Source organism: Rhinatrema bivittatum, chromosome 3 (genome assembly GCF_901001135.1).
Source record: "Rhinatrema bivittatum chromosome 3, aRhiBiv1.1, whole genome shotgun sequence".
Classification (NCBI taxonomy): domain Eukaryota; kingdom Metazoa; phylum Chordata; class Amphibia; order Gymnophiona; family Rhinatrematidae; genus Rhinatrema; species Rhinatrema bivittatum.
In genome coordinates this window covers 523,189,394-523,211,767 of record NC_042617.1, presented here as the reverse complement: position 1 = coordinate 523,211,767, position 22,374 = coordinate 523,189,394, and the positions used below count along the sequence as shown (strand labels likewise).

The 22,374-nt window shown below is 43.3% G+C and overlaps 1 protein-coding gene across 7 annotated transcripts in view; it reads right to left on the bottom strand.

Moving 5' to 3' along the window:
- Positions 1 to 22,374, bottom strand: part of OTOF (otoferlin) — a 773,648-nt gene that overhangs the window by 22,042 nt on the left and 729,232 nt on the right. For all 7 annotated transcript variants that reach the window (XM_029596247.1, XM_029596250.1, XM_029596249.1 and 4 more), the window contains 2 exons: positions 10,583 to 10,681; positions 3,763 to 4,004 (listed from right to left, as the gene is read on the bottom strand). In XM_029596247.1, coding sequence (XP_029452107.1) covers positions 3,763 to 4,004; positions 10,583 to 10,681 — 341 coding nt within the window. The remainder of the gene's footprint in view (positions 1 to 3,762; positions 4,005 to 10,582; positions 10,682 to 22,374) is intronic.

Genomic DNA, 22,374 nt, shown 5'->3' with positions numbered 1-22,374 from the left:
ATATGAATGTCCTGAAAACCTGACTGGTTAGTTGTGCCTCCAAGAGAGTGTTGGGAAACAATAGGGTAAGAAGAGCTGGGTGAGAGGAAGTTGGGGGTGGTCTGTGGGGCCTTTGTTCATTTGGGTTTGCTGGGCAGGGAAAGGTGGTTCTTTGGTTTGCTTTTTTTTTTTTTGGAGGATTGTTTTTGGATGCTTTTTTGTTCCTTTTCTTTCATTTTACCATATGGGAGGAGGGTCAGAATGTGCTGGGGTCAGGCTGAGGAGGGGGACAAGGATTATTGAGATCAAGTTGGTGAAGGGAGGTCAGAATGTGCTGAGGAGGGAGAATGCTAAGTGTTCTGGTGTCAGACTGGGGGAGGCAAGGTATACTGGGCCTGAGCTGATTGGGGGGCCATGGAGTGCTTGGGTCAGGCTGAGGAGGGGGGCCTGGACCTGCTGGGTTGGGCCAGTGAAGGGGGATCAGAATGTGATGGGAGTTGAGATGACCTGGAGAGGTGAATCACAGTATGCTTGGGACTAGCTGGGGAGGTGGGCCTTGTGTTCTGGGGAAGGGAAGTGTGCTGGGGAAGGTGTAGCAGGGTGCACTGGGACTGGGTTGCTGAGGGAGGAAGGGAATGTTAGGGTTAGCCCAATCAGGGGGATCAGAGCGTGCTAGGGTCAGGTGGTGAGGGGGTGCAGAATGTGCTAGGGAGGGGAAGCACAGAGTAAGCTGGAATTGGGTTAGAGAAAGGGTCAGAGTGTGCTAGGGCTGGATTGCTGAGGAGGGCAGTAGGAAGAGAGCACTGAAGTAGGACTAGACAGGGAGACGAGACTGGACTGGACTGCCTTTACCTTTCCCTTTTTGGAGGTACACACTTTAAAGCAGAACACAGTATTCAAGATAATGTCTCACTAATGACCTGCACAGAGGTCTGTCACCTCCTTTTTTTCTACTGCCATAGCACGCCTCACCTCTAGTCTGAAGCGTCTCTGGCATCATGCTGCATCCCAGGAATGTGGTTAAACTTCCTGTAGTTCCTGAGCCCCTTTTTATAGGGTCTGCGAGCTGGACTTCCTGTGACATGCACAGGGGACATCACAAACTGCCTCATATAAAAGGAAGCTCAGAGCCACCTTCCAGTGCTTTCACAACAGCTCTCCTGCTTGTTCTGCAGTGTGTGCTTACCTGACCTTAGCCTGGATTTTGACTTCACTTTGTTCTCTGCCTTCCTTGACCTTGGCTGGACCTTGGCTCTGCTTTGCTCTCTGCCTGTCCTGACCTCAGCAACCAACCTTGCTTACTTCTACCTTCCTTGTATGTGGTCTGGAAAGCCCTGCCGACTTCCAGAACGTGTGGGCTCAACCCAAGGTGGAGATGGCTAGTCAGGCAGAAGATCTAGTCTTGTGGCGTATCAACTGCTGCCTGTCATGGTCTGTCTTGTGCTAGCACAAGATAAACTGTATAAACTTAACAGCAGCCCTAAGGCTCTCTACCCCCACTTTGTGACATATCCACTACCTTGATGTCGAGTGCATCAATTTCTTGATGTGTATCTTGTAATAACTTTAATTCCTTACCTGCTGGTGTCCCTTCCTTGTCCCTCCTCCAATCTCCTTTTACAGGATAATACTGAAAAGTCAGCCGCTAGCCTGGATTATCCTGGTGCTCCTCCTGACATGTTACACTTCCTCTTTGCTCTCTCCATAGATCCTGTGCCTTCACTATGAAGGCAATTTTCAAAGCCATTTCCATGGGTGAAACAGCGCTTTTGCGGAGGAAATGGGGGTCTTTGAAAACTGCCCGCCCTCAATGCAGATACAATTATGAATGTAGTATCACTTTGCATTTAACGGAGGGATAACAATAAGTGGGTTATACCTTTTATAAATAAATAAGTGGTCCCAGGGCCAGGGGTGGGGAGGGGGCTTGCACATGCACACACACGCTGACATTTACAAAAGTGTGTGCAGAACGTCACCTGGAAAAAGCAGGCACAAGACTGGGTGGGTACTTTTAACTTCAGCAATTTTCAAAGGGGAACGTCTTCCCTTGGAAGACTGGTGCAAGGCCCACAGGGCAACCTGACTCTTCTGCAGGCAGTTTGACAACGGCTCTCCTATCAGCTTTTTCTTCTCGCTCTTGCATCTTTCCTCACCCTGCTCGCCTTCGGCTGTTGGTCGCTTATGCCCGCTCTCTACGTAAGCTGCATTTGCTTCAGCCTTTTCCTTTTCTCTCCCCTTTTTTACCTGGGCACTTCCTTTCTCCTATGCTTGCCCCTTCGCCGGTGGAACCAGCTCCCTCTCCGTTCATTCCTTGCCTCTGCAGATTTAATTCCAGGTCAGAAAATTGGCTATTTTACTTCCTAAAGCTTGAACAATATGTGGCTCTCTTTTTTCTCTTCTTTGTTCTTGTTTAGTTCTTTACTTCGCTATTTCTTTCTTTGTTTGTTTTTTTTTTCATTTGAACAGCTTTGCTCTGCAGCTCACTGCTTGAGCACTCCATCATTACATCGTAACAACTGGTGCTCGAGATAGGTGGAAAAGTCCATCTTGGTTTTTCACAGTCATTTCTAGTGGTCAAAACATGCTTTACTCGTGACTGCCCGATATGCTGGTAACAGAACCTGCCTGAGGCCTGGGTGCATTTACATTTACCTGCAGTGAAGAGAGGCATTCCTGGTGGGGGTGGGGTGGGGGGGCAGGGCTAGGGAGGGGTTTGCAGTTATGTGCATACATTTGACTTTTGAAAAGTATGAACATAATTATCCTTGAGAAAGCTATGGGGTAGATTTTTAAAAAGTGCGCCTTTGCGTACTTTTGTTGGCGCATCAGGCGCAAACAAAAGTACGCTGGATTTTAGTAGATACGCGCGTAGTCACGCGTATCTGCTAAAATCCTGGATCGGCGCGCGCAAGGCTGCCAATTTCGTGTAGCCGGTGCGCGCCGAGCCACGCAGCCTACCTCCATTCCCTCCGAGGCCGCTCCGAAATCGGAGCGGCCTCGGAGGGAATTCTCTTTCGCCCTCCCCTCACCTTCCCCTCCCTTCCTCTACCTAACCCACCCCCCCGGCCCTGTCTAAACCCCCCCCCCCCTACCTTTGTCGGGGGATTTACGCCTCCCGGAGGGAGAAGTAAATCCCCGCGCGCCCCGCGGAGACGCGACCCGGGGGCGGTTCCGGAGGGTGCGGCCACGCCCCCGGACCGCCCCGGGCCGAAACCACGTCCCCGAAACACCGCGTCCCGCCCCCAAAATGCCGCGCCGATCGGCCCCGCCCCCAACACGCCCCCCTCGAAAAACCCCGGGACTTACACGAGTCCCAGGGCTCTGCGCGCGCCGGCAGGCCTATGGAAAATAGGTGCACTGGCGTGCAAGGCCCTGCTCGCGTAAATCCGGGCGGATTTATGCGAGCAGGGCTTTTAAAATCTGCCCCAATGTGTGCACATTAGCAGTTTTGGAGGAATAATTTTCAAAAAAAAAAAGTATGTGGTGCTTAAGTTTGGTGTGAAAATTGGTGTACAGCCTGCGGGTAATTGACTTTTAATTTATGTCGGCATTTACAGAGCATGAATGGCCATTGGAACCCAGAGCTGGTTAACGCGGGCGCCCGTGCAGTTGAATCTGTCTGGCAGACTATGCGCCCCTCCTTGTGTTGGTGAGATTGGTACAAGGGGCCTGTTGGTGGCAAGACGCCATTTAAAACTCTCGATTACGGTACACCTAGCATTTGTGAACATACAGTCAGATTTTCTTAAGAGAATGTTAGTTTTCCGGCATTTCACGTACCAAGGAAATCATCAGCAGAAAAGTGGTCAGCATCCCAGACCTGCAGAGTGAGACGGGCTGGGATCTTGTACTCCGTCTCATCCCAGGAGAACATGGACTCCTTCTTGGAGATTACTATCTTTTCCTCAGCCACCAGGTAGTCGAAGGGGAACAAGAAGCGCCAGTTGAAGTTGCCCTCACCCGTGAGTGAGTGATAATGGACATCGGTGTCCTGTTTGTCCTCCTGCTGGCCCTTCAGCCACCTATGGCAGTCACCCAGATTCAAAGGGAAAACAAGTCAATACTTGAAAAACATGACAAGCTCTTTCCATAGAGTCCTGAAGTACCCAGCAACTCCTACAGCTCTAACTGAGTACAACTGACTGACTCTGACTCTAGCTAAAAGGGAAAGTTACATACTTTAATAGTTTTATTACTCACATTCCTAGTTTATTTTAAAGACATTTTTATTTAGCTGTCCCGTGTCATGAAGATAAAATGTTCTATTTTTTTAGCTGCAGACTTCCCAGTATGCATTGGGTTATCTTCTTAGAATGCTAACGTCTGCATGTGTTAGAGACCCTTAGCCTATGGAGAGAGAGAGTTAGAATGTAGCTGGCAGCAAAGACACAAAAAGAGCTGGCTTTAGGTTGCAGCAGGATTTGGTGCAGTAAGGAAGTGTAAGGCCTTCTACAGAACATATATGAAGAACTCCCTATGGCGTGGGGGGATGGTTAGGCTGCAGCAGGGATTTATATTGCTGTTTTTGTATCTACATTGCTTTGATGATGTTTATTTATTATTGTGTTGGCTAGGGTAGGAGTGTAATTTTGATGTTATTGCTTTAGTCTGGAAGGCAGTCGGATCTAGGCCCCGAGTGAGAGTGTGGGAGGCTGTATTAGGGTTTTTATAATTGTGTTTTAAATTTTTACGATAATGATGTACATTTTATATTTCATATCGTCGCATTTTCAGGCCAATGCGATATCATTGTGTAAAAAAACGTGCGTCCAAACTGAGTGCACGTTTTTGAACACATACACGTACAAATAGCCACTCTCCTGGGCGCTCAATGTAATCGGAAAATGAGCTGCTGCACTAAAAGGGTTGTGCAATTTGTGCATCCCTAGTGCTCAGCATTGGGTGCCCAGGAGAGTGGCTATGCGTCCACAACAGCTGGGTAGAGTCGTCCCCCCCAGCAGGACAGCCTTTTGAAAGGGGATCGGTCCAATCAACAGTAAGTGAAGGAGGGAATACATGAATATTAAGTGCCCAACACTTAATACTAATTTATTCACTCCTTCAAACGAGTCGGAACTTGGGGATGCTGCTTTCTGTGGGTCCTCCTTCTGTATCGCAATGATACTAATAGGAGGAACCACAGAAAGCAGGATTATTTTTTTTTTGAGCCCTTGAGCGCGACATGATCCTGCTTTCTGTGGTTCCTCCTATTTAGTATCGCGATGATACTAATAGGAAAAACCCACAGAAATCAGATTTTTTTGTTTTTTTTTTCCCCCCCCCCGTGAGCACATGAGTGCGGCATGCTTTAATGCCTGCTCCCGGGCAGGTGTAAATTTACCACGTTAAAATGGGCACCTTGGTCACGCAGCAATTTTTGGTACTGCAGGGTAATAGCTAATAGCCTCATCTATATGGAATTTGTATGTTTGTACAGCGCTGCGTATGTCGTGTAGTGCTATAGAAATATTAAGTAGTAGTAGTAGTAATATTGCTATTTTGTGTGTATTAGGCCTACTGCAACTTGCAAGCAGATGCCGGCTTACCTGCAGAAAAGCATGTATTAACTGACATTACATAACATAACCACTCCAGGCGTGTGTTTGTATATGTGTGCATGTACATATTTATAATTTTACATACACACATTGCATATACAGTAGATACAGCTAGGGTTCACTAGAAAGTATAGAACCTTTCAGTGGTGGAAGGTTCATGGGAAGTGTTTGAGGGACAGTGATTGATGGTGGCAGCAGGGGAAGAGGTGAGCCCCTCGCAAGACCCCTAAGAAGGGTCTTTTCTACTTTGGGGGTGTGTGTGTGGGGGGGGGGGGGGAGGTCAATTGAGGGCCACTGCAAGCCCTTTAAGAAACATCCTTGGAACATCAGGATCAGTTAGCTGCAATTCCCGAGTTTTCGTTAAAATAATGTGGCTTGGTTTTTTTTTTAGGCAAGCTGCGTTATTTTATTAGTATAGGATTACCTATGCATTAGCTGCTTTGCATGCATTAGTAAATTCTATGCATCCAAATGCATGCAAGCAGTTAATTTCAATTGGAGCAGATTTTTGTTCAAAATACTGCATAATAAATATTGTTTTCAGACATTGCAGCTTAGTAAATGTACTTATACGTTTGTACCTGAGACAATGGAGCGCGAAGTGACTCGCCCAAGGTCACAAGGAGCAGCAGCAGGATTTGAGTCCTGGCTTCCAGCCCACTGCTCTAACCATTAGTTTACTCCTCCACTCTACAGCTAGCTATATATCTATATCTGTATATATTTATATATATGTATGGATAGATTAGATATTTATGTATGTATATATAATACCAGAGGATGTTTTACAGTAAAAGGTTTAGTATAGCAGTCACCTTTACAATAGAAGAATTCTGTAGCAGTGAAACTAAATTGTGCAGGAAATATTAAATGCAAGAAAATAGTAAAGAAAACATTTTTCAAACCTCCATCTGGTGTTTTCATTTCTCACCCTCTGTTTCTTTTCTTTATCACTACTTTGTTGCATTTTCATTCATTCTTTTCTCTTAAGTACTGACTGACCTTCTTTTGCTATTTTCTTTCTCTCCCTCTTTTTCCTCTCCTCTTCCTCAAATCAACCCTCCTCCTCATTTCTCTCCTTCTCATCCCTCCAGTGCTGATCTTTGGGTAGGGCGAGCTAGGCAGTTACCCAATGCATGCTAAGGGGTGACCTGGGCACTGCCAGCATCACCCATCCTGTGGCATAGAGGAGAGGCCTGGCAGAACCCATTGCTACTATGACGTGAAGAGAGGACCAATGGGGACATGGTGGATCCCATCCTGCCAAGGCCCACAGCAAGGCCTGGCAGGGCCATGGCACACCCTGTCCCACCATGGTCGAAGAGATTTCCAATGGGGTAGCAGCGGATCCCATCTTACTGTAGCCCAAAGAAAGGGGGAGGCCCTGAGAGTGTGTGTGTGTGTGCGTGTATGTGTGAGAGAGAAAGCCTGAGTGTGTGAGCCTGTGTGCACGTGTATGTGTGTGAGGGAGAGAGAGCCTGTATATGTGAGCGAGAGGGAGTGTGTCTGAGAGCAAGGGTGTGTATGAGAGAGGGAGTGTGTGAGCGAATAAAATGTGTGTGTGTGGGTGTGAGAGAGTGAGAGCCTGTGTGTGTCTTCGCCTTTGTGCACACACACACATATAATGTGTGTATGTTTGAGAGAGAGAGTGTGTGTTGAGAGCGAGTATGTGTGAGAAAGAGGGTGTGTGCGAGGCCCTGCGTGTGTATTATGTGTGAGAGTGAGAAAGCTTATGTGAATGTGTATGTGTAGGGGAGAGAAAGCCTAAGTATGTGAGAGAGAGGGAATCTGACTAAAAGTATGGGTGTGTGTATGAGAGAGTGAGAAAATGAACATGTGTGAATGTGTGTATGTGTGTGAGCCTGTGTGCCTATGTGAATATGTGCATGTGAGAACCTATGTGTTACACATAAGCTATCGCATACACACATGTTGGATATTTCATACACACATGTTGGATATTTTCATACACACATGTTGGATATTTTCATACACACACACACACACACCTCTCATGTGTGTATCTATGTGTGACAGCCTGTGTGTATAAATGGGTGAGAGAAAGGGATTTTGTGCATGTGTGTGCATGTGAGAGAAAGCCTGTGTATATGAGAGAGAGGGAGTGTGAGAGCATGGATATGTGTATGAGAGAGAAAGTGTGTGACAGAATGAACGTGTATGTGTGTGTGTGTGAGAGAGAGAGAAAGGATACATTTGGTTTAGTCCCTCTCCCCCAATCCATGACAATCTCAGGGTGACTGTAAATGAAAAGATCCCAGATATGGAGACTGTAAATGAAAAGATCCCAGGTATGGGTGTTATTTGATGTTTCTACTGTTTTGATATATTTTATTCATATTTTGGGCAATTTATGACATGTTTTAATTGTTGGAAGTTCTGTTCATCAGATGTTTTGAAATATTCTTTTTATTAGTATGGTTTTACTATTATGATTCATGATTTATACTTCTTGATTTTATTGTTTGATATTTATAATAGGTTTATTCTTTTTACCTCAAAGGCTATTTCCACTCTTCCTCTGGCAGTTCTTTTAGCCTTATTTTTTAAACCAATTATTTGGGCATATACATCATCATGTGACCTGGTCCTGGGCAAAAATGCTGCCAATTATTTTGTATTTTCCCTGTCTGTCTCTTTCTATCTTGGCAAAGTATTCAGAACCAAAATGGAAATTTTTTCAATTATTTTTTCCAATGATGTATGCATCTGAGTCCTGGTTCTCTCACATTGAGGAGCACAGAGCAAAGCCTCTGCCTATACATGTCCACTTCCAGATGTAGGTTAAAAAGATGCTTTCCAGAGGACCAGCTAACTTAGATGCTAGGTATCTAGAAGATTAAAGGACACAGACCTCTAGCTGCCTTGTCATAAGCTGTTTGTTTTTATGTTACATTGGAAAAATTCAACATAACAAGTGAGAAAAAGCTTTCAAAGATGAGCAGTCTGGCTAAACCAATCCAACACATACAGAGAACACTGTGAAGGTTCTGTTACACTAAACTGCTTTGACCAAGTAGACAGGAAAGGCCAGCAGCACAAGAGCAGTGAGATGCACAATAGCTTAAATGCATGGATCACAATGATGACAGAATGCTGACACATACAAAATGTTTCAAGGAACAGTTGTGTATGGAGATTTGCTGACATTCCCTACACCCTATCTACCTTAGTTCACCCCCTCCCTTCACATTCCTGGAGGTAAAATAATAAAATAACATAATAATATACTCCTTGATTGCAAAAGGAAAGGAAAGCCTGCATGACTCTGCATTCCTTTTCTATTTCAAGGAAAAGAGATTTTTTTTTTTTAACAGTATGCAACAAGGATATTAAAAAAGAGATAAACATTATAAAAAACCCACACAGAAATAGTTTTCAAACTCTCCATGCAAAAGATCTTGAGTGATGCATTCATCTCCAGGTGCAAAGTGAAGTTAAGAAGCAAATCAAAATTTACCTGGGTTATGCAAGCGAAAGAAAAACAAAATAAAATGTTCCCCTCTTGCACCCCCCATAATGTTCTCTTACAGAGAAGATAGTGGTGCAAGCATATGAAGCACTGTGTGCAGTCAAACCCACTCCAAGGGCATTTCTAGCTCACGGGATTGTGCAGAGATGCTGGCCACAAAAAGCAGCCTTCTTCAGAGCAGGGGGCTCATGCAGTAGCAATCATATCAATTTTTTTAAGTCCATTTTAATTTGATTTGCATGGAAGTTTACAGTCCTCTGCTTATGACAATAGCATGAGCAGAGGGCTGTAATTCTAGGAGATCAGGACACGTCACAACATGACATAATGTGACCTATTCAATCTTCTACATGCCGCCACCTTACCCTATACAGAATCTAGTCTATCCCCCTATGGGATTACACATGGATTTTAGCTGGGGAGGTTTTCTTAGTAAAATATTTTAGTAATAGTAATTACTAAAACTTCTGCAACACGTTTGCTAAGTTCTTATGCCAAAAAACCTCCAAAATATGTAAAGTAGTTTTTTCAGACCTATCAATTATTGAAAAGAAATTTGGTTCAGTGGTTCAACTAATATTATGGGGTAAAATAAATCTAATCCTATATAGCAGACTACCTATGTGCCTCAAATCTGTGCTGCAGGGACCATTTCTAGAAGTGTGAAGGAATTCAGTTTCCGAGTCCATTTCATGAGACTGCCCACCAGGAGACCAAATAATGCCAATTACAAGGGTGGTTTAACTGATGCAGATAACTATCCACTGGGAACAGGACCGAGACAATCAACTCATTTCACATAAACCAAAAAGTGGCTCATCCAGCATGGATCATGCCAGTATCGCAGCAAAATTTAAGCATTATCAACATGAATGCCTAAACATGAAAGGCAAAGTACTTCTGTCTCAAATCCATTGAGCTTCTCCAAAGATAGGAAAAGCTGTTTAAAGTCTTGAACCCAAGAATATCTGGGGTAAGGAGTTCCTCAAAAAATGAAGAGTAGTTTCTCTTGTCAACTAACCTAATGGCATCAAGTCAATCCATTAAATGAGCTAGAAATCGGAGTGGGACAACTTAAGGATGCAATGCAGTGCAATGACACAAGCAGTGTTGAGTGATGGGGGAGGGATATGCATATACTGGCATACCAAGGTCTGGAGGGAAGAACAGGATGGATGGCGGGAGGCAAAAGGGAAGAGGGAAACGGGCCGTGCACTAATGCATCATTACCCCTTGACATAGATGTCAGACATCTTCTCTCCTGTCATGAAAGCATCATCTTCTAGAATCACTTCATCAGTGTTCCAAATAATTATACGCAGCTCAAAACTAGACAGCAACATTGCAAACAAGAAACACGAGGAAGAAAACAAAAGCGAAAAAAAAAACACAGAAAGCAAAATTCCATTAATCACGCACAACAAAAAAAAAGAAAACCCAGCGATGAGAGAGGTGGAGGCTGTGCATGTGTGTGTAGCACTTGTGTACACACAGAAGCACATGTGCAACATTAACACACACATGGAGTTCACATTTCCACTCTTGTACGTACCCCCTGACAAAAATGTCACTAGATTTTTCTCCTGTGAAGTAATCATCATCTTCCAGGATTACTTCATCTGTGTTCCATATTATCACTCTAAGCTCGTATCTGGCAAGGAGGAAGTGAGACAAGGTGAGACCAAGAAGAAGAACGTGAGGGGAAGAAAAATGAGGAAGGGGAGCAAAGAACAGAAGAGGAGGAGGGTACTTACAGTCCAGAAGACCAAGATTATTATGGAAATAAATAGGTGCTATGAATGATGCAGTCGAGAATAGGTGTTCATGTAAAAGATGAGAGACATTTTGTGATATATCACAATATATCAATGCCAGTGTATTTCTTACAATAAAAGATGCTGGTTGGGTAAAAATGGAAGCAAAGCATTGATAACAGTACCTTGCATTCTTGTTTTTCATGATACAAAATCTAGTTTGCAAAAACAAACTCTTCTACTCTTGTGCTGTAAAACGGTTGATTATTAGGTGGTAAGGTACCATAAAGTTACAGACCATGAAATGAAGATATCAGATGAGTGTGTAGGTTGGTGAGGGGGCTCTCTAGGCTGGTGGTTGTGGGTCAGAGACTCTTTGGGCTGGGGCTTCTTGGTCAGATGCTCTCTGGCTTGGCTGTCATAGGACAGAGTTTCTCTTGCCCTGGGGATCTTGGGCCCGGGGCCCAATACCTAGGACTCTCAAGCTTAGAGAGCCTCAGGTCTAGAGCTCCTGGGCTTGATGGTTTCTAGCTCAGGGCTCTGAAGATCAGCAGTCCTGGGAGTGTGGATCTTGGACTCTGGGGTCCTGGGTCTGGGCCTATCAGAACTAGAGGATCTAAACTTGGGGCTCTCATACCTGAGGGCCACTGACTTATGACAGGCTCCTGATTCAAGACTTCCAGACCCAGGAATCCTGGGCTTGGGACATTTGGGCCTAAGGGGCTTGCACCAGAGATAAATGGATATTTAACTTTGGGGCTATACTTCACCTCTAACCATGAAGTAAAAATCCAGCATTAAAATCTGCAGTTATTTAAAAAAAGACATACTGACTCACCTTCCTGCACTGGAAAAACAATAGCTAATTTCTATGCTGAAGAACATTTACAGGCCCTTTGCAAGCAATTGCACTATTTTAACACAGTTACAGGCTATGGGGCTTTATATACTTTTTCTGTCCTAAAATCTGATGCTACTTTGGAAGTTATTTAGCAATCCCAAACGTGTGCTAAAACAGAAGTAAAAAAAAATGCACTAAAGATAGCGTACTTTATTCCATCATCCCCTTTAGTAGCAATATTGTAGAAGGACTGGAGGAAAAAATATGCTTGTTTGCCAATGATTCAAAAATCTATAACATGAATGTGATCTAGGACTAATCATCTCAGATGACCTGAAGCTAGCTAGTCAATGGAATAAAACAACGGAATAAGAGGTAATATTTGTCTTGGATAGGTCCCTAGTGAGATCCTCACTTGGGCCTGATTTAAAAAATCATTTACATGCTTAAAATTGGGTTTTACAGGTGTAAATGCACTTTGCCCGTGTAAGTGGGCTTTTGAAAATTGCTACAATACATGCCATTGAATTGTCCACAGGATGTTCACATGTAAGTGCACTTTACACGCATAAATGGTCTGGGTGGAGTGGGGGCGGGTTAGTGGCCGATCGGGACAGCGGTCATTAAGCCCTGACCTTGCGCGAGACGCCACCCATCTGCACATGCGCACGTGCTATTAAAATTGGGCACTCATGCATGCGTGGGAATCATATTTTATAACATAAGCACGGTGACACGCGCATGTTATAAAATCACCACGTCCATGTGCGCACACCGGGAACCATGCGCATGTGAACGCATGGCCGGGACTTTGAAAATCTATCCCATACCATATAAAGAAAGGCTTAACATACTCCAGAGATCAGACTACAAAGTGATCTCAAGACATTTAAGAAAAATTTAAAAATATGGCTTTTTAAACAAGCATTTTACAAAGAGACAGGAGAATAGAGAGAAATTATTCAGGAAAAGACAAAAAGGCACCGACACACAGTCCTTAGGACTGTACAGTAGATTAGTCTACGAACTCTACACCACAATAAGCATATCTATACTATGTGTGATAAACTACCGGTGTAAGTACCTTGGTACAACTGGTCATGAACTACTTCGCTAAATGACTATGTCTAATGATATATTGTAACCGAACCTTTGACGGCACCTATTAGAATGTACTATAGTACACTTTTACCTACATTAAATATGTGCCTACATGTAAACCGTTGCGATGGTATTTAACTTAGCAACGGTATAGAAAAGTTTTTAAATAAAATAAATAAATAAAATGTGCTTGCTGGAGGAAACAGAGAAAAAGGGGGAGAAGACAGAAACATTCAAATATTTGACAGGCTTTAATAAATTAGAGGAAGGTGAAATTTTCTATTGAAAAATAATTTTCAAGGGCCTAGAGATATGAAGCTGGGGGGGAGGAAGGTTCTGAAGAACATAAGAAAATATTTCTGTACTGGGAGAGTGGTAGATTCCTGGAATTATCTGCCAGAAGAGATGGTGGAAACCAGTATTGTGACAGAATTCATGCAAGCTTGGGACAGAGATAAAGGACAGTGGAAAGAACAAGTCTGGGGAATTGAGGTATTACAAACAACTCACTCTTCATTCCTTCAAGAGCAGAGACAAGAGGAACGGTAATAAGGAGAAAGCAAGGGGCAGGTAAGGAAAGCACAACATAATGACACTGCATGTCATGGGGCAGCCAGGTTGGAACCTGCAAAAGGCGAGTCCCCAGAAACCAACTGATGGTGACCAGGTATCGTCCAGCAAGGTCATGGAACCTAGGTGGCCAGATGTTTGGGCAACAGGCTCACTGTTATTGGTAGCTGTTTAGATTGTAACAAAGCTTGGTGACAAGACATGGGGGAAGGCAATTGGGTGTTGTACTAAGTATGGGAACTTGTATGTTCTTCTCCCCAGGAAGACAACAAAAAGGAAGACAACAAAGTTGTCTTGGATAAGAAGTGATATCCTAAAAGCAGTCAACCCTCTATGGGATATGTCCTTAGCAATGTATAACAGAATAATGGGGCAAAATGGATGAACCAAGTACTCTTTTTTTTTTAAATTTATTGAAAATTTATACAAATACCAACAAGCAAAAACTTATTAGCTAGGAGCTTTACAAAGACCATTTAACATAAATTAATTATTAGGATATAACAAATAAAAAAACCCATCAATATAAATTTCATGGTCACTGTGACAAGTCCACAATATTATGGATCCATAGCTAAGTGAAGGCTTATAATAAGATAATTTTTTAAAGAATATAGCTAGGGCTTACTTAATACAATTTAAAGAATCTTGCAGTATTACTGAGGTCTAGCAGATTCAGGCCTATCTTCAATGGGTACAGAATAAATTCTATCAGGTATAAACTTTGATAGCTGTGACGGACAGAAAAATATATAATTAATCTATTTATGTCTAATAAAGCATTTACATGGAAATTTCAATCTAAACGAGGCACCTATTTCTAACAATTGAGGTCTCATTAACAAAAATTGTCGTCTTCTTTTTTGAGTGTCTCTTGCTACATCATGAAATATTTGTACTTTCATTTGTAGAAACAATTCTTTAGTACGAAAATACTTTTTCATTACTAGATCTTTGTCAGTATCTAACAAGAAAGATATGATCAATGTTGATGGTTGCGCTATTTCTATATCTGAAGATTCCAAAATTTCTGATACATTTAACAGTGTAAAAGATTGGCAGTCTTGTCTCCCATTTTCTTTCAGTCTCATAGATGGTATATAATAAACTCTAGTTAATGGTGGAAGTGTATTTGGAGTAAACTTCAATATCTCTGTCGCATACCTGCTTCACATATCTCTAGCCAAGACCAATGGCACTCTAGGAAAGTTTATTAATCTTAAATTTTTTCCTCGCAATTGGTTTTCCAAACTTTCCAACTTTCTTCCCAGACTTTGATTTTCTTTAATTATAGATAGATATTGATCATTCATATTTCCAACTGTCCTTTGTATTGCTTGTATTACATGATCTTTCTTTATATTTTCCTCTTGTATTCTCTTTATTTTTAACTCGTTTTCAACTACTTTATTAACCAGCAGAGTTAATTGCATAGAAATATTGTCATTAAGCAGTACTAGAGTTTCCCAAATAGTTTCAATGGGAAAAAAATTGTCGGTCTCACCATCAGAGTTATATTAAAAGGTGAAAAATGTTTACTAATACCCAAAGTTGATTCAGCCTCAGCCTGCCTTTCTCCTCCCACTGCAATCACACCAGGATCACAAACTGCATCTAATTCCGATGCAGTATCCTCTGTTGTTTCATCTCCTAGGCTACCGCAGACGATGAATTCATCAACCCGCACCGAGGAACTCCCCCGCTGGTCCCCTCTCGACATCGCAGGGTTTTCCGGTGGCATTCTTAATACCGGGGATAAAGATGTTATTGAATCATGGAGGGAATCGGCTGTATCCAAGCCTTCCTGGACTCCCTCCCGCGATTGTTTTCCTGGTTGAATAGGCCCAACAACCACATGGGCGTCCATCGGGCCGATCACCGGTACCTTGGTGGGGGCTTCAACTAAACCCCTCTCCCATGCCCTTCTTTTTCGGCCCAAATGAGGCATTTAATAATGATGAATCAAGCTTATAGGAAAAAAATAACAGGGCGCTCATGAGGTTTAAGCTATACCATATCTTGGATCCATAACTCTGGGGGAGGAGACAGAGAATCCAATAGGCATTATATTAGAAATATATAGTCTCAAAAGCAAAGTTTAAAATTTCCTACCTGAGATGGAGGGAGAGTTTCTCATACAAAAAACAAAACAAAACCCGAAACAAAGCTGCGCGCCTCTTTGGCGTGAGCGGCTTAGGCAGCACTCCGCACTGAGGCCGATTTTATAGGCTTCCTTGGCCGCAGCGATGACGTCACGGGATGTGACAGCTCAATCAGGGGCGGGCTCAAAGCTTCACCCCAGGTGCAAGAGTTTATCTCAGTTCCGTCGGGGCCAGGCACAAGGCTTCACCCCCGGTACTTCCAAGTAATTATTTCAGTCTCTCCTCCTCCTCTGTTAGTTTTCTCTGAAGCTGATGTTATAGGCCTCCTTGGACACAGCGATGACATCACGGGATGCAACAGCTCAATCAGGGCCGGGCTCAAAGCTTCACCTCAGGTGCAAGAGTTTATCTCAGTTCTGTCGGGGCCGGGCACAAGGCTTCACCCCCGGTACTTCCAGGTAATTATTTCAGTCTCTCCTCCTCCACCAAGTACTCTTTAATCTGCCATCATCAATTATGCTACTATGCAGGCAATTTTCAGTATAGGGCAAAGCAACTACCTCAGGCTAATATACAGCCACAGCTTAGTCTGCTAGATTTAAACCTGGAATAGCTAAGATGCACCTAGATTTGGTTAGCTAAATTAGCTGATTAACCTCTTCTCTCCCTGATCTAACCCTGCCCCCAGGTCTAGGTACTTGTTCAATAGCTAAAGATAGCTACCTGAAACTTGGTTTTCAAATGTCGGGTTTAGCTGCTTAACTTCATGAGTAAGCCGACTAACCCACTTCGAAATTCCACCCCATTAAACTATCTGGAGATACTTAGGCCTTGGAACTTTTTCTGGAGCTGCAAAAAAAGCTGTTTTGTTGGGCCAGATGAATATTCATCTATCTCCAATAGAGATTTAATCTTCTTCTTAACGTTTGTAAATCTCTGTATTTTGCAGAATAGAAGCAGAAGAAACATCTTCTACTTATATCTGATGCTCCTAAACTATCTCATTTTCCTCGCACTGATTGTCCTCTCTCCTTCAAATGGAAGTATCCAAAGTTCCAGCATGGTTGATGCTTCAGAGGAGAGACAAGGAAAAGTAACTAAATTAAGCTTGTGTCCAACATTGGATGAAAAGTTATACATTATGATTTGGTTTCGCTTTTAGAGCAAGGTATCTTAACAGTTCCACTGGGTATCAGATGCCAGACTAATCTTTAAACTCCTCATATTGTTAGCAACTTCTGTTACATTGTACATAGCACTCAATTCTCATAAAAATCCCCAAATGCAGTATACTGATCAGGACTCCAAAACTGGACTCATTCAGTTGCTTAGGTATAGTGGCTTGAGCACATCTTTACTGAGGACAGAAAAAGCTCTGTAGCACCAATCTTAAAAGATGCCACATTAGAATTTCTACTTGAAAAAGGCAGTGACTCCCAGGACTAATACCACCTAAGCAGAAGCTAATCAGCTATTGGCATGGTCTTTATTAAGATTTTTTGCTGAAGGTTTCCATTAATCTTTCCTCCCTTTATGAAATCCCAAATCGTTTGTTCATCAAACTTCATCCATCCCTTTCTGCTCCTAGTTTTGAAGATGTTTTCCATTCCCTTGCGATCACTCAGTTCATTGCTTCGTCCTTTCTTCCACCTCATTGGAGGTGGAGACTCATTGTCACAGTCTGGTAAAGAAGAGCCTGATCTATACATAGTTCTCACCATTATCCTGTAACTTGAGCAACCTTTTCAGGGCTATAGGACTGAACTTCCCCACAGAGGGTTTCCCATTCATATCTTGATGAGACAGTCTCTGCATTATCCTATCTAGAAAGACTCTACATAGTGAGCAAGGAGTAAAGACCATGAGGAAATGATTTGCTTAGAAGAATAAGGAGTTGATGGCCTTTCTATGCCAATTCTCTTGCCCTTGCTTGGCATCAATATCAAACTTAAGATATTTCCTTTCTTGCCTTTCCGAGTGATAAGATAAATCACTGAAATGAAGAACATGGATGGGAGACTATTAAAATCCACCTCAGGGATTTAAATTTGCTTCTAGTAGAAATGTGTGGCTGACAACAATACTTTTCCACATTAACAGAATACTTAATGATGGGTTCAGGATAGTCATAGAAACATAGAAATCATTGCAGAAAAGGATCAAATGGTTCATCCAGTCTGCCCAGAAAGCTTCTTAACGTAGTAACTGCCATTCTGTGCATGTTACTCCCATGTTTCTCTTAAGGGTAGTAACTACCACTCCAAGACTTATGTTAACCCATAAAAACTGCAGCTAGCAACATTTGTTACTAGCTGATGAACTTGTTGAAAATTCACAGTGCTGCTTGCAGTGCTTTGCTTATGGACTTAGCCATAGAAATAGTCCTGTACTTTTTCTCTTATGTCTGTGTATCAGTATCCCAGACCATGAAGATGGGGCCTTTTCCCCCCCCTGCTTTCTAAGCAGGAAGCAATGTTGCAGTTGCATTAAAACCATCAAGGCATATTGGGGGTAGTAATCTCCATGCCTTCTGCTATGGGTAGTAATCACTGCACTAGCAAGTTACCCCCTGCGCGCTTTCTCATTTCCATTCTCTAGCCTTTAGAGATCCACAGTATTTATCCCATGCCCCTATGAATTCTTTGACTGTTTTTGTCTTCACCACCTCGTCCGGAAGGGCATTTCAGGCATCCACTAATCTCTCCATGAAGAAATATTTCCTGATGTTGGTTCTGAGTCATCACCCCTGGAATTTCATTTCATGATCTCTTATTCTATTGTTTTTTTTTTTCCAATGGAAAAGGTTTGAAGTTTGTACATCATTAAAACCTTTTAGGTATCTGAAGGTTTGTATCATATCTCCCCTCACCTCCTTTCAGATCCTTCAGCCTCTCCTCATAGGTCTTCTGATACAGACCCCACACCATTTTGGTCACCCTTCTCTGGACCTACTTCATCCTGTCTCTATCCTTTTTGAGATACAAACTCCAGAAATGAACACAGTGCTCTGAGTGAGGCCTCAACAAGGACCTGTACAAGCGCATTACTATCTCCTTTTTCTTACTGGTTATTCCTCTCTCTATGCAGCCCAGCATTCTTCTGTCTTTAGCTATCACCTTGTTACATTGTTTTGCCATCTTCAGATCACCAGACACTATTATCCCAAGATCCTTCTCTTGGTCCATGCCCATCAGACTTTCACCTCCATCACACATAATTCTTTTGGATTATTGCACCCCAGATTCATGACTCTGCACCTTTTGGCATTTAATCCCAGCTGCCAAATCTTCGACCACTCTTCAAGCTTTCTTAAATCACTTTTTATTCTCTTTGCTCCACTCTTTTGCAGATCTTAGTATCATCTGCGAATAGACAACCTTTACCTTCTATTCCTTCCGCAATATTGCTCACAAAGATATTAAACAAAAATGGTCCTAACACCAGTCCCTGTGGCATTCAACACCAATCTCTCTTCAGAATAGGTTCCATTTACTATTAGATGCTATCTCCTATCAGTCAACCAGTTTGTAATCCACACTACGACCTTGGTGCTCACTCCCAAACTTCTCATTTTATTCACATGCTTCCTGTGTGGACCATATCAAAAGGTTTGATGAAATGCAAGTAGATGACATCACATGCTCTTCCTCGATCCAATTCTCTAGTAACCCAATCAAAAAAGTCAATCAAATTTGTCTGCTAGGACCTTCCCCTGGTAAATCCATGCTGAACTGGGTCCAGCAACCCACTGGATTGTAGATAGTTAACAATCCTTTCCTTTAACAGAGACTCCATTAATTTTTCCATCAGCGAGGTAAGGCTAACCGGCTTGTAGTTTCCAGCCTCCTCTCTGCTACCAGTCTTGTGAAGTGGGACCACCACCACTCTTCTCCAACCCTGCAGCATCACTCCCATTTCCAGGGATTTATTGAACAGGTCCTTCAGCGGACCAGCCAGAACATCTCTGAGCTCCCTCAGTATCCTGGGATGCATCTCATCTGGCCCCATGGCTTTGTCTACTTTCAGTTAGCCAAACTCCTCCCATACATTCTCTTCTGTAAACATAGTTTCGCCTATTGCATCACCATCTTCGGTCTTGTCAACCAGCAACAGTCCTTCTCCAGAGCCTTCTTTAGTGAATTTCAAACTGAAAGAGTTCTTAAATATTTTTGCAACTTCTTCATTTCTCTCCACACATTACTCCTTGTCTTCTTTCAATTTCACTATACTACTTCTGGACTTCCTTTTTTCTCTATATATCTGAAAAATGGTTTGCCACTTTGCTTTTCCTCTTTGGCAATCCTTTCTTCCTCTTGACCTTTTGCTTTCCTTATTTCTTTCTTTGTCTCCCTCAGTTTTAACAGATATTCTTCTCTTTGTTCCTTTTTTTGAGATCCTTTCTACTTCTTGACTGCTGTTCTTTTTGCCTTTATTTTTTCAAGAATCGGATTGGGTTTTTTTTCCTCTTACTCTTGTTTACTTTTCTAACATATAGATTTGTAGCCTTTGTAATAGCTCCTTTTAATTTGGCCCACTGTTATACCAACGTGCCCATTTTCTTCCAGTCTTACAGTTCTTCCTCCAGATAGGTCCCCATTTTGACAAAATCAGTTATCTTTGAAATTCAAAACTCTGGTCTTCAAGTGACTTCTCTGTACCCTCTTTGTAAAATTGAACCAAACCGATTTATGATCACTGGTGCTCAGGTGAGCCCCTAGCTGAACATTAAGAACATAACAACATAAGAAATTGTCATACTGAGTCAGACCAAGGGTCCATCAAGCCCAGCATCCTGTTTCCAACAGTGACCAATCCAGGCTACAAGTACCTGGCAAGTACCTAAACACTAAGTAGATCCCAAGCGAAGCCTGGAAGGCATACCAGAGGTCAAGGCAAGCAGTGAGCAAGCGAAATACCAAAAGTCAAGGCCAAAGAAATAATCCAGAGGAAAGGCAAGACAAGGATGTGGAGACGGAGTCAGGAACATAGAGTCAGGAACACACAACCAGCTACTCCAAGAAGTTTGACCTGTTGCTGAGGCATCCAATGCAGGTCTGGCCGGGCCTTAAATAGTAAGACCTAGGTGACATCATCAATAGATACCACGGGAGGTTTCCTGCCACGGACCTTTTAAGTAGGTGCGAAATGTGCTCGGGCACACCTAGAGACACTCGCACAGCTGAGCAGCATTCCCAACGTGGCACAACCCATAGTACATGGCGGCCTGCCATGCCTGGAGCCAGGAGATTGTTGTGGTGGCAGCAGTCTCTCTGTCACCCAAAGTCCCAAGTAAGAGTGGCCAGCTGCGAACATACCCCACGGTCAGCCAAGCGCAACAGTACCCCCTCCTCTAAGCCCTCCCCCAGGGGACAGGGTTTGCTGGGATGGGCTGCATGGAATGCTTTAAGGAGATCCTTATCCAGCATATTTGAGGCAGGTTCCCAGGTATTCTCCTCTGGGCTGTACCCCTCCCAGAACATTAGGTACTCCCACCTCTTATTTCGTGTTTGGACATCCAGGACCTCCTTCACTTGGTACACTTGATCCTCTTCTGTAACTACCTCTAGGAGTTTGGGAATTTTCTGGGTTGGCCAAGACAACACCAGGGGCTTGAAGAGACAAATATTAAACAAGCTGTGAATCTTCATGGAGACTGCTAAACGTAGTTGATAGTGATGGCCCTATTTGGTGGATATTGGGAAAAGGCCCAATGTAGCATGGTGCTAATCTCATAGAGGTTACTCTGAGCCGGATATAGCGAGTGCTTAACCAAACCCTGTCTCCAATTTTGAATTGTGGGGCAGGTCATCAGTGCGTGTCAGTTGTCTTTTTTGGTTTCAAGGCAGCCCTCTGGATCATTGCCTCCATTCGGATCCATAATTCCTGAAGTTTCTGTGCCATTAATTGGGACACTGGGGATGCGACCGATAGTGGAGTCAGTAGTGGAGGAGCCAGCTATCTCCCATATGCTAGCAGAAATGGGAATGATCTGGTGGCAGCGTTGATATGGGAATTGTGTGAGAATTCTATCCATGGGAGAAGAGTAGCCCAGTTGCTTGGTGTTCCATGGGAGAAGAGTAGCCCAGTTGCTTGGTGTTCATTAATGAAAGACCCAAGGAAGGTTTTTAGAGTGCGGTTGGTCAGTTCCACTTGACCATTGGCTTGAGGGTGGTATGCCGAGGTAAAATCCAGCGTAATGTTGAATTTACGGCATAAGGAACGCCAGTGCTTGGCAGTAAATTGGGCACCTCGATTTGAGGCAATGTGCCGTGGTAATCCATGTAGGCAGAAGACATGGGTGATAAATAATCTTGCCAATTCAGGTGCGGATGGTAGGCCAGGAAGGGCAATGAAGTGGGACATTTTAGAGAACCAGACGATCACAACCCAGATAATACGACAACCATTTGAAAAGGGAAGATCTACCACAAAGTCAGTGAACAAATGGGTCCACAGTTCCTTGGGGGCTGGCAACGGCTGTAACAGCCCCCAAGGTTGTCCCACCATAGGTTTTGCTGGGCGCAGGTCTGACAAAAGTCCATATAGGCCTTGACATCCTTTTGCATTTGGGGCCACCAGTAATACCGCTGTAGAAGTGTGAGAGTCCTAGCCCAACCAGGATGGCCTGCGACCATAGACTCGTGGGACCATTCTAAAAACTTTTGATGGAGTCGTTGTGGTACGATCATCTTTCCTGGAGAAATGGTCATGGTGGTAGCCAGGAGGATTCATGCTGGAATGATGTGACTGGAATGGTCAGGTGTGTCTTCTAACTCGAAGAATCAGGATAGGGTGTCTGCTCAGGTATTCTTAGTTGCCAGCCTATATCTCACTTCAAAATCAAAGCGGGTTAAAAACAGGAACCACCGGGCTTGGCTGGCATTCAAACGTTGGGCAAGACGGAGGTGTTCTAAGTTTTTATGATCATATATACCATGATGCGATATTGTGCACCTTCCAACCATTGTTGCCATTC